Genomic DNA, 13,358 nt, shown 5'->3' with positions numbered 1-13,358 from the left:
TGGATCAATCATGCTTTGGGGTTGTGTTGCAGCCAGTGGCACAGGGAACATCTCACAAGTAGAAGGACAAATGGATTCAATAAAATTTCAGCAAATTTTGGATGGTAACTTAATGCCATCTGTGAAAAAGCTGAAGTTAAAGAGAGGATGGCTTCTACAAATGGATAATGATCCTAAACACACCTCGAAATCTACAGGGGATTACATCAAGAGGCGTAAACTGAAGGTTGTGCCATGGCCTTCACAATCTTCTGACCTCAACATAATTGAAAATCTATGGATAGACCTTAAAGAGCAGTGCGTGACAGACAGCCCAGAAATCTCAAAGAACTGGAAGACTTTTGTAAGGAAGAATGGGCAAAGATACCTCAAACAAGAATTGAACGACTCTTGGCTGGCTACAAAAAGCGTTTACAAGCTGTGATACTTGCCAAAGGGGGCAGTACAAGATATTAACTCTGCAGGGTGCCCAAACTTTTTTTGTTTTCTGTTATTTTGAAAGTGTAAATGATGGAAATAAAATCTAACTTTTGTTGACATATTATAAGAATGTCTAATCTGTAATTTGATGCCTTTTGGAGATTTTTCCATCCTTTCCTTGGCTTCTTTATGCACATTAATACACATTTTTAGCTGGGGTGCCCAAACTTTCAATCCCCACTGTATGTATGTACAGCAATATTGAGGTGGTTACCATGTTTCGTAATATCCTGAACTTTGCCTGTTCTGGACCTGGCACACTTTTTCTAGTAATAATATTGTTTATAATAACAACAACAACACAAATAATATTAAAACAAAACCGGTGAAAATAAAAGTGAAGTATATGTGTTTACTAAAATGAGCTAGGAGCATGTACATTGGATTTGGGCTACTTGGGATAATAAATGAGATTACCAGATCCCTGGCCTGATAAAAGATCTTTCCAACTCAGCTTCTGATTGTCTGCCGGCAGTAGTGACATCAGTGTCACAACTCCAGTCACCCATCAGCCTAAAGTTGGCCATACACATGGTAATTTCTGTTTTAACCACTTACTGTTTAAATCACGAATACACATTTCGCACTCATGGACATCTCATACACAAATCACTGGACCCCATTAGTGACCCAGGCCCTTCATTTTGTAACATTTTGTAAAATTTACCAATATCAAAGCTGCTATCGATGACCCCGACCAGCTTGGAGGGGATATTGAAGCGTCTCTCTATCTGGGTGATCATGCTGCGGGAATAGACAAGCGCCAGAGATTTGGTGATGTAGACAAAGGATAAGGAGAAGAGAAAAACCTGGAAGCACAGGGGAACACACCATGATAAATCTTATCAGGACAAATAGTAATGAGGGGTAATACATGAAAGCTATTCTCTGAGGTCTGACACTCCTCTCTGGATGTAGCCAAAATGCTGGCAGTTGTAGTTCTACAGCACCAGGACTAGCCGAATCTCAGATAAATGATTTTACTAATCGCAGACACAGAACTGTGCTGAGAAGACAACAATTCAGATGTCACTGTGTAATTTCTGCAGCCACACCTCAAGTCACAGGATGGTGATGCAATTATACTGCAATTGTATCTCATTGCCCTAACTGTAAATTTACAGTATTTAAATGGCACATGATCAGTAATCATACTGCAAGAATTCTTTCCACATGACCTCATTCACTGCCACTGGATTTCTATTACTTATACACAGTGGACAGAAAAATAGGAACATTCTTCATTTAACAGGAATTTTCCTACATTTTCCAGTGAAGTGACATAAACAGGAACAAACAACAGAAGCACCTTTTAATAGAGTTATATATCTAAATGTAACACCCATTAGGTAGGGTTAATGTCCAGTAAATTTAGTTTTGGCTCATGGTAGTGAATGAGCCTAAATTTTTGTGGGTCCAGGGTGAGGTCAGTCTGGATGACTCAGCAGCTTGGGACTCTGTCACCTCCATCTGGTTCCGGAGGTCCATGAAAGCTTCAAGAAGTCAGTTGGCGGAAAGGTGGAGACCTCAATCGGCACATTCTTGGAAGTCTAACCAATCCCAGGCTAAGAGGCCCTGGTAGTGTGGTAGACTATCCCATACATATGAGAGAGCCATACTAACAGGGGAGTCAGGTGGACGATGGATTGCTGAGAGGTGTTGCTGTGTGACCTGGGAGGGAGCCCCAGAGGAGAGGGAATATGCTTCTAGGCTGGAGGCTGGAAGCTGAGGAGAAGCTGAAAGAGGGAGCTCCACTGCCCTGCAGTCTACAGGGAAAGGACAGCCTGCAAAGCTTGGGGAGGAACCAGCCCAGCTGGGAGGCCTGAAAGCAGTTTTATCCACAGCTGCAGGCAAGGACAGTGTGAGTACCTCTACACCCCCAGGGCCTAGAAGGGAGAAGTCTGCTGGATGAAAGTTCTGGAAAGTCTTCAGGTGACAGTTCATATCTTACTAAATACCTTGTTCTGGGATCAGATACCGTAGCCAGGTGGGCTGGTGTTATGTGCAGAAAGGGGACCAAGAGCTACACATTGTCATGTTACTAGAAATCCACCCAGGGAACACCATGCTCTAGAAGGAGATTACTTTACTAAGGACTGTATTGGTTCCGGCTGGAACACAGTCAAGTGTCTGTCATTTTTTTACTAAGTGTGATAGAGCAGTAAACATCTTCATTCTGCTTTTTTTTAATCAAATTGGGCATCCCAAAACCCATTTACCCTATCCAAGTTCAATCCCCTAATAAAACAAAAAAAAACCCATGTCCATGGGCTGTTTACTGACTTTGGATGTGCAAATGTGGAAAATGTGTGTTGCCTGGCCATGCAGTGCTTAGGGGGACCCAAACCAAATCCAGTGGCCCTTACGAGGGTAGTGCTACATAAATAAAGTCAGCTGTAAACTTAAACAAATAAAGCTGCTTGCAACACAGTTAGATATACCTACCAATAAAGCAAAAACTATGAATTTGCACAAGAAATATCCCCTCTCTATTCCGGGTGTGTCAGAGATCATGGTGCTGCTATCAGTGGCTCCTTCAAGGGTAAGAATACACAGTATTTAGCAGATACCCATACGTGACACCTCTCCTACCTATAGGAGGAGGAAAGTCAGTACAGACTGTCAAGAACTAGAAAAACATCATCCATTTCCAGCTACACCACCATGCTGGTAGACTTAGGGTGTCTTGAAGTGATTTTGGGAAGATCTCTAAAGCAGCAGCCACAGACTGGAAAATCAATTATAATACACTCATATCTTTGCATTCTGCTTCATATAGTTGGGACCAGGGTGGACTGACCATTTGGAAACTTGGGCACTGCCCGAGGGCCCGGGGTCAGTAGGGGGCCCCATGAGATGCCCCTGGTACCTTTTTCATAGGCTTTTTTGAGTTTGGGCAAGGACACAGGAGCCCCATGATCCCCTATTTCCCGAGGGCCCCATGAGTTGTCAGTCAGCCCCTGGTTGAGACCCTGACCAAGTCGCAGCCTCGATGTTTGCTGGCTGTTAGAAGGTCCAATGTGACCCAGCCTGAATAGGATTAAGGGTTAGACATCTGGTTGATCTGTCAGCGCTCCCTATATTTGGTCTTTTGGTGGGAATGGCAGGACATATCAACACATGAGAAAACAACTGCCCAAAAAAAATAAAAATGCAAACAGAAAGATGAATAGTCAGCCAAAACAATTGCAGTATGTTTTCTGTTGTTATCACCCATCTGTGGGGAGGTGGAGAATGGAGCCTGGAAACCCCGTAGTCTAAGAACAATCTAGCATCTCCAGGAAAAGCAGGCAAATACCCAGGTATGCTCATATGACCCCCAATTGTGACAGTGCTGTCACAGTGAATATTTATTATACTGGATTTGGGATTTATCTGATTAGAGATTCCATGATGATAAAAAAAAGCCTAGATCTGGTGATACATACAGGGTGCACCTCCCCAGAGGTGATGGCAGAGATCAGGAAGAATTCAGCCTCCATAGGTGCAGCAATACAAGTTGCACATTCAACAATGGGTAATAATATAGACTGCTATGTAGCATTGCAATAATTCTAAATTCTGTTTGTGGTTACCTACCTTCAGTTTGGACAGGTGACATTTCCGCTGTGTCGGGGGAGTTGAAGTTTGTGTCATGCTAAATTTTTAGTTTGCTCCAAAAAACTATTTTCTGCAAAAAATAAATGACAAGAGATGACAAAACACAATCAACTGTAATGTGAGCCTGCCTGTCGAAGTATTGCATACACCTTACTTCTGTCAGTTCCAAAATGACACAAGGTGCTGCTGCCTTTAAAGGGTTAAAACAGGTGTCACAGAGGTGACATATCACCTTCAATCCACCTGTCATATACCCATGAAAAGGGGTCCACCATCGGATCACGTTTCACTATTCAGAGGAGCAATCACTCCATCCCCTTACAATCTATCAGCAAAAAAATCTGTTCTGTCTTGGAAATGTTATTGATAGGCATCTCCTATCCTAATATTGATCAGTGGTTACATATTAACAGTAACCTCTGCAGTAGGGAACAGATACAAAAAAGAAACAATCAGCATTCCAAATATCTGTTCTGACTTCATTCGGTGCATTAAACTTTTATATACACATGCTTATGCGGGTATCACATTAATATTATATTATTGTACTTTTAAAGTGATTCTAAAGACTAAACATCGCTTACCTTAACCCCTTGCCTACTGGGCACTTATACCCCTTCATGTCCAGGCCAATTTTCAGCTTTCCGTGCTGTCGCGTTTTGAATGACAATTGCGTGGTCATGCAACATTATACCCATAAGAAGTTTTTATACATTTTTTCACACCAATAGAGCTTTCTTTTGGTGGTATTTAATCGCCACTGGAGTTTTTATTTTTTGCACTATAAACAAAAAAAGCCAAAAATTTGAATAAAAAAAGGTTTTCTTTGTATCTATTATAAAATTCTGCAAACAGGTAATTTTTCTCCTTCACTGATGTGTGTTGATGAGGCTGCACTGATAGGCAGCACTGATGGGCACTGATAGGCAGCACTGATGGGCACTGATAGGCAGCACTGATGGGCACAGATAGGCTGCACTGATGAGGTGGCACTGACGAGGCAGCACTGGTGGGCATTGATGAGGAGGCACTGATGATGATGCACTTATATGCAGCAATGATGGTCACTGATAAGCGGCACTGATGGGCACCGATAGGCGGCACTGACGGGCAGTGCTGACCGATGGCACTGACTGACAGCCCTGACTGGCAGCACTGACTGATGACACTGACTGGTGGCAATGCTAGGTACTGATGGGCAGCACTGCTGGGCACAGCTGCTGGGCAGCACTGATGGGTGGCACTGCTGGGGGGCAATGATGGGTGGCACTGCTAGGCACTAGTGGGAGGCGCTGCTAGGCACTGGTGGGTGGCACTGCTATGCGGCACAGCAGGGCACTGATGATCAGTGCCCTGATGATCAGTGCCGATCTCCTCTGTGACAGATGCCGCTTATGGGCAGTACTTTCCTCACACTGTGACAGCATGAGGAATGTGCTGCTGATAACCGGCATCTGTATTTACTCCGTGATCTGCTGTGTCATTGGACACAGCTGATCATGTGGTAAAAGGTCACTTTGAATTCGGCTATATCACGGTCACCAAGTGGTTAATGCATTACTCGATCCAGCACTGTGCCCATTGGTGGGGCTGAGCCGCCCTGTGTGTGTTTATGAATACAGGAAGCGTGGTTCAGGATTGAGCCTGCAGGTGTGCCATGGCAGGAAGCAGCTTCCTATGGTGGCACACTGAGAAAAGGAGGAGCTAGGAGCACCAGCAGGGGACCCTAGAAGAGGAGGTATGGGGCCCCTCTGCAATTACATTGCAATTACATTGCAAGTATAAACCCGTTTGTTATTTATAAATAAAACAAAAATGAAGCATACAATAACTTCACGGTAACAAGGTGACTGAGGCAGGGTCGTTTCTTCTCATGGTCTCAGGAAAGTGGGTACATATAAAATATGGTGTCGTGCAAAATATAAGCAAAGCATACAAAGCGGAGTGCATGTATAGAAAGAGTTTAACATTACTTATACAGTCCCAACAAACAAACAGTTAACGGCCACAGTGTAGAACATGCCAGTACTGCTGGTACATCACCAATGAGCATTCACTACAACAAGATACTTGTGACAGTGTCACTTATACTTATTATTTAAAGAAAATGAAAAAATGAAAAGGTCAACTAACTCCAAATATGCTGGCCACCAGGACCGGATCTAGCCTGTCCAATGTGGGGGTGCAGTGAAAAATGTCAGGGGGGCAGAGGATGGGAGGTCATCAGGGCAGAAGACAGGGGTCACTGCTGGCAGGGCAGAGAACAGGGGTCACTGCTGGCAGGGCAGAGGACAGAGGTCTCTGCTGACAAGGCAGAGGACAGAGGTCACTGCTGACAGGGCAGAGGACAGGGGTCACGGCTGGCAGGGCAGAGGACAGGGGTCAGGGCTGACAGGGCAGAGGACAGGGGTCACTGCTGACAGGGCAGAGGACAGGGGTCACTGCTGGCAGGGCAGAGGACAGAGGTCACTGCTGGCAGGGCAGAGGACAGGGGTCACGGCTGGCAGGGCAGAGGACAGGGGTCACTGCTGGCAGGGCAGAGGACAGGGGTCAGGGCTGACAGGGCAGAGGACAGGGGTCACTGCTGACAGGGCAGAGGACAGGGGTCACTGCTAACAGGGCAGAGGACAGAGGTCACTGCTGGCAGGGCAGAGGACAGGGGTCATTGCTGGCAGGGCAAAAGACAGAGGCACAGCTCCTTCTCCCATCCCTGCACTGCACACAGCCTGGGCACAGGCAGCAGAGCTCCTCCTTCCCACACAATGCATAACTGAGATCAGTATAGTGCCAGTCAAGGACAATATAGTGTGAGGCTAGGACAGTATAATGTCAAACTAGGGCGGTAAAGTATCAGATTAGGGTGGTATTGTGTCAATTTTAGGGCAGCATAATGGCAGGTTAGGGTAGTATAGTGGCAGGTTAGGGTTGGCCTTGGGGGAGCACAACTAAAATCTGGGGGGGCATAGCCTACCCCAGCACCCCCCTAGATCCGGCCATGCTGGTCACTCCTCCAGACCCCGCTGCACCTAGTGACTGTGATGCCCCCTGCTGCTTGTGTAGTGGTCCATATAATGTACTTCACAATACACACCCCTGGAGTGAGTTCCCATGATATTGCTTGCCATGGAAAGCGGTCATTGGTCAGTGTAGCAATGTGATTGTGCTGACTAATGAGAAACACATCTGAGGCTTCTTCTTCTGGTAAGGTGTTCCAGAAGAAAGGAGTGTTTCTCATTGGTCAGTGCAGTCACATAGTCTTGCAGACCAATGAGAGCTTCCAATGAATACTTTCTCTGGAGAGAGTATTCATTGGCAGCAACACTGGCAGCATAGGGCACCATGGCTGCTATGTGTAGTGGGGTCCAGAAGGATGGCTAGGATATTTGGAGTCAAAAGATAACAATCCTTGTTAGTTTCCGTACTTCTGTCTCCAAACAAATGTATAAAATAATACCAGTTTGAGTCCAGCTCCTGTGTATTCTGTGGAGTGAGTGCTGTTATATTTTTTTTTGTCACTTGCTATCTAGAAATACACCTTGAGAGAACCAAGGTTGGGTTCACACTTGAACGTCTTCACGCAGTGCTGCACTATGATAGATTTCTTCTTGTTGTTTGTGCTTTAACTGCTTCCCGATCACCCTATAGCAGAAATACTGCTACAGGGCAGCAGGGGTTCGCAAAATCACGTATATATATATATATATATATACACGTGATTTTGCATTACTGGGTAGGGGGCGTGCGCAAGTCGCACGCACGCCCTACCCACGCCGCCATTCATGGCCACGGCTGTCAATCAGCGGGTCCCGGCCGGTAATTACTCACTGGTGCCTGATGATTGCCGAGCATATCTGATGGGGAGTTGAATTGTTTGTAAACAAAACTGTTCTCCTCCTTGTCAGCTCATGCACACTGCTTTGCATAGCTGTGTGCTTACAGTGAAGCACATGGACACAGCTTATAGTAAAACAGCACACAGTTAACACTTTGAATGCCCCTCATGTTAACCCCTTCCTGCCCAGTATCATTAGTACAGTGTCAGTGCTTTTTTTTAGCACTGATCACTGTATTGGTGTCACTGGGGATGTCAGTAACACCAAGTCAGTTCCTCCCAGTGTCAGAATGCCCGCTGCAGTCCCGCTATAAGTCGTTGATCGCCGCCATTACTAGTAAAAATGAAAAAAAAATCCCAGTATATATACTGCCATTTGTAAATGCTATAACTTTCACATAAACCAATTACATGTATTGGGATTTTTTTTTTATAAAAGACGTAGCAGAATACATTTTGGCCTAAATTTATGATGAAATTTGATTTTTAAAATTTTTTTACTGGACATGTTTATAGCAAAAAATAAAAAATATTGTTTTTTTTCTCAAAATTGTCGGTCTTTTTTTATAGCGCAAAAAATAAAAAAAATGGCCTGGTCAGGAAGGGGGGTAAATCCTCTGGAGGGCAGGTGGTTAAGAAAACAAGTGATTCTGTAAACAAAAAAACAGAATAACATTTCAACATACTGCAAATAATCAAAATTCAATTTCTAGCCTATAATAACAGGAATGGTATCAACGTAGAACTTACAGATGTAAAAACCTGAAAATAGCAGAAAAATGGAGAAAGAAGAGTGAAGTTAGAGAGCCTGCCACGGGCTAGAATGGTCAAACAAACAGCGTATTAATGATTTTGTACCAGTAAAGTAGATGCAAACCCAATCAATAACATCTCATAGATACTTTAACATGTTAATGAAATTCGAAAATTAATTTTCAATCCTTTTGAATCTGCATCTTTCAATAAAATAATTCCTGGTGATTCTGCCATGAAGGTCCTTGTCCAGACACTTCCTGTTATAGGACCAGGAGACTGGTCCTGTCTCTCCATTGTGCTCCTGCATTGTCCCCCTGTCAGCACAGGCTCTTGAATGAGACTACAAGTGGCTGTTTTATTACACATTACAATTGAAAGATAAAGGTTATATAAAACATTTATTTTCAAGTGTTCGAAAATAAGTTATTATGTAACCCTCTTAAAGGGAATCAGTCAAAAAATGAAATACTTGCCTGAGAAGCCTCAGCTGGAAGCTGCAATCCTCTGCTTCCAGGGCTGCATACTAGTTTCAAGACTGGAACTGGCACATGTCCCAGGACTTGGAGGATAAAAGCTTCCAGCTGAGTCTTCTCACATAGGTTGCAATATATTACAATGGCCTTAGATGGGGGCATCTGAGGACAATCTAAGATGGTTGTGGAGAAGTCAGTTCTCATTACATTCAGCAGGTGACATGATAGTCATCCTTTGCAGTCCACTTCACATCGCACAGTGACACAACAGGATCAGAAGATCTTGTCATAGAATGAATATTGTTAAAAGTCACCAACTTTTTCCAATTAATAAAACACAGAAATAAAAACAGCAAATGCAGCCGCTACTTACAACCATGGATCTGCTGAACACGTGAGATTGGAGATAGAGATCTGCAATGGACTTTGACTCAGCTTTTGATAATTAACTTGGAAAAGCTGCCGGAAATTAAGCTTCAAAGTTTATATTTTCTGTAAAAAACTTAAAACTACACAAGAGCCTGATTGTATTACATAACAGTGAGATTTGCTGATGGGCGGCTGTGCCTGGTAACCTAGGGATTAAAATTCCAGTTTACTGGACGTGTGATGGCAGAAAGCTCACCTGTCATGTCATGCATTGGTCTGCAAGTTCTGGACATTTTCCAACTTAGAGGCACCTTTCTTGTTTGTACACCAGAGATAGTTCTCTAAATCATAGCATAGTCAATATTTCCGGGATGAGATGTTATTTGTTCATTTTAATGATCACATAATTCCCTAAAGTCTGTACTGCGACCACAGCTGTTCACATCCAAATAGCTTAAAGGTTAATTTCGTCTTTTAGTAAAAAATAATAAATGCACATTATTTGCAGGTAAAAAATGTGCATTTATTATTTTTGTCTGCAGGAACCTGTAAACCATTGGTCAGTAAATAACGGACCGCGGTCCGAGAACAACTCCCGCAGCGCTTCCTTCTGGACCGCCAGCCCACAACGACAGATCTGTCACTGAGTAGGGTGGTCATCACGGCAATATGACATCACATGTGCGCCTCACCCTTTGTAGCTCACTGTCTCTCCGGCTCCTGCTCCCTGCCTGTATACACAAGCATACTTCAGCAAGGATCCCGGCACAGCTCCTGTCTGCCCTCAAGGTAGGGTGTAGTCTTACAGGGGCACTCTGATGGGCACATTGAATGTTAAGGGACACTCTGATGGATACATTTTATGTTAAGGGGCACTCTGATGGGCACATTTATTGTTAAGAGGCACTCTGATGGGCACCTTTAATGTTAAGGGGCACTCTGGTGGGCACAACATAGAATGTGCCCATCAGAGTGCCCCTTAACATAAAATGTATCAATCAGAGTGCCCCTTAACATAAAATGTATCAATCAGAGTCACCCTTAACATAAAATGTATCAATCAGAGTGCCCCTTAACATAAAATGTACCAATCAGAGTGCCCCTTAACATAAAATGTATCAATCAGAGTCACCCTTAACATAAAATGTATCAATCAGAGTGCCCCTTAACATGAAATGTATCAATCAGAGTGCCCCTTAACATAAAATGTGCCCATCAGCATGCCCCTTATTTTATGTTAAGGGCCCTCTGATGGGCGTGTTTTATGTTAAGGGGGCACTCTGATGGGCACATGTTATGTTAAGGGGGCACAAATGGGCACATACTGTGGAAAGGAGCACTCTGATGGGCATATGTGATGGAAAGGGGCACTCTGATGGGTAATATGATGTAAATGGGCAATCTGATGGGGAAATATGATAGAAAGGGGTACTTTGAGTGTAAGGGGGCACTCTGACGGGAATACTGAATGTATAGAGGTAATGTGATGGGGATACCTGATGTAAAGGGGCACTCTGATGGGGACAACTGAAGTAAAGGAGCACTCTGATGAGCACACCTAATGTGATGGGAATACATGATGTAAAGTTGCACTCTGATGACGACACCTAATGTAAGGGGGCACACTGATGGGCACACCCTATTCAGACCTCGCCCAGAAGAAAATTTTAGTGACCATACCTCCTTGAATTTTAGTTCAATAACCCTGGTGTAAACCAATGCACCAGCGATTAGCAGATTTCTGGTGCCATGCAGGTCTCCCCTGCAGATCTGTCAGTATATCTGCTTGCCTGTACAAGATGTACAAGCAAGCAGATGTATTGACAGCATGAATGAATGAACTACCATGGCACTTCAGAGACTGTGAATGAGTGATTCAGCCAGCCGGGCGGAGCCCCACATGGCCACACTTTTTAAAAATTTGATAGCTAGCGAGGGGGGAGAAGATCCCCCACTAGCTGTCAAAGAGGGGAGCGGGGGCAACGAAGGCTGGTCTAATCTTAACATGTTACACCCTGAATATGGGTTTAACATGTAACAAGTTAGGAAAGGTGAATTTATCTTGTAATATATATGCCCTCTACTGTTAGCTGCTAATATCACATTGTTATGCACAGGTAGAAATATGTACTAACACTTTCTGCCTTGGGAGAGAGGAGGGAAAGGAGGAAGTGAAGAGAAAGAGGCAGATCACTGAGACACATGGCCTAATGCACACATGGGCTGCTGCTGCTGTTGTATTTTCACCCAGATCAGAAGCAGAAACTATTATGCAAGTGTTCCTGTGCTCCAGTAGTTTAACTGCAGCTTCCCGTAGCTGCTTGAGTGTATTTCTTTTTTTTTTAATGGAACGCTTCACGAATTTGCGTGTCATCCTTGTGCAGGGACGATGCTAATCTTCTCTGTATTGTTCCAATTTTAGTATATGTGCTGCCGAAGCAAGCACCTTGAGTGTATTTCTGAACCCAAGTGACAGACATATCTCTGTCCTATTGTTATTATCTCACAAGCACAGGGCCAGATAGCTAGGTCCGTGCTACTGTATACATGTAGTGGCCACCTTCCAGTCTACGGTATTAGTAGGTGAACTTGTTTATTGCAATAGAGTATTTTTATGCAGCTCCTGTTATTCTAGTTAACCATGTTCCTTCTGGTCTGGGATTCTGTAGCTAGTTTTAGCTTAGAGCTCAATAATAATCATAGGCTAGAGCCAGGTCAGGCATGCAATGGTCACTTCTGTAGTTAGAGGTTCGGTTCTATGTCAGATTAGAAATAATAAGTGAGGGACAAAAGCACCAAGTAGATAGGCTGAATCTGAGTTCCAGTGCCACACCATGGTTCTTGCTGGTGAGATGCTCTGTTCCAGGTAGGTTGGACAACAGTTGGAGGACTTATTTTCACATCTCTGATGAATAGACAGATGCTACATCATCATCCCTTGCAACTGGGCTTTGCTGCAACATTCATCTGGAGGTATCTCTATTAATGACTTTATATGCCCAAATATATCTGCACAATTCCACCAGGACTCCTATTGGACCCTTTTCTGATATTACCAGTTTGTACATTGAATGTATGTACTGTTATTAATCTCTTCTTATATAAAGATTGTATTATTTCCATACTGGTGTGCATCTGTATACTTATGGTTCATGTTATTTGCTGGTTGTAATAGTTCTTCTGCTCACAATTACTTTGTTTAGACACATATATAGTGGTTGCACATTTTTGTGTTTTTGTGTTTGCATGGAGAGAATATATTATGTATTAAGGTAATGCACTAGATTTTTGAATTTGTTTTTTTCGAGGTATTACGGGATGGAAGGGAATTTCTTCTGACTGGATGAATTAAATTTGGATATTTGGACAATTTTTGGACACCATTTCTGTTTGACACTATTTTTGGTTATATTGGGACATTTTGGGACACTTTGCATTGGACTTTTTTATTATTTTTTTATTTTTTTTATTTTTTTGAATTTTATTATTGTATTTAAGTGTTTGGATTTATTTATATTTATTTATTTGGATTTGTTTATATATTTTTCAAAAAGGTTATAATACTTTGTTTAGACTACTCATTCATTTCCCAGGAAGGGAAATCTCTCTGTTCACAGAAGATACTGTACTGATCCTGATCCTGTACTGGATGGAGGCACCGCCAACTTCATTATCAAATCCACTCTTCCACCTAGAGAAGATTTTGATTCTCTTATTTGCTTCCTGGTTTAGCTCAATATCCTGTTTGGGGAGGGCTATTTCCCATAAGCCCTTCAAAAGATATATATATATAATTTTATATACAGTCAGGTCCATAAATATTGGGACATCGACACAATTCTAACTTT

The 13,358-nt window shown here is 43.1% G+C and overlaps 1 protein-coding gene and 1 non-coding gene across 2 annotated transcripts in view; both read right to left on the bottom strand.

Annotated features, from left to right (window-relative positions):
• Window positions 1-9,617, bottom strand: part of LOC149452689 (solute carrier organic anion transporter family member 1A2-like) — a 31,080-nt gene extending 21,463 nt beyond the window's left edge. Inside the window, exons 1-3 of the mRNA XM_089689119.1 lie at window positions 9,515-9,617; window positions 4,060-4,150; window positions 1,148-1,289 (exon numbers count right to left, since the gene is read on the bottom strand). Coding sequence (XP_089545245.1) covers window positions 1,148-1,289; window positions 4,060-4,116 — 199 coding nt within the window. The 5' untranslated portion in view covers window positions 4,117-4,150; window positions 9,515-9,617. The remainder of the gene's footprint in view (window positions 1-1,147; window positions 1,290-4,059; window positions 4,151-9,514) is intronic.
• Window positions 9,618-11,849: 2,232 nt separating this feature from the next.
• Window positions 11,850-11,956, bottom strand: LOC149452688 (U6 spliceosomal RNA). Its single transcript, XR_016314858.1, has one exon. It is a non-coding gene; the product is annotated as a U6 spliceosomal RNA (small nuclear RNA).
• Between the last annotated feature and the right edge of the window lie 1,402 nt (window positions 11,957-13,358).

Source organism: Staurois parvus, unplaced genomic scaffold (assembly GCF_062004578.1).
Source record: "Staurois parvus isolate SC_StPar_1 unplaced genomic scaffold, SC_StPar_1.0 ptg000469l, whole genome shotgun sequence".
In the NCBI taxonomy this organism is placed as follows: Eukaryota; Metazoa; Chordata; class Amphibia; order Anura; family Ranidae; genus Staurois; species Staurois parvus.
This window is presented reverse-complemented; position numbering and strand designations above follow the sequence as displayed.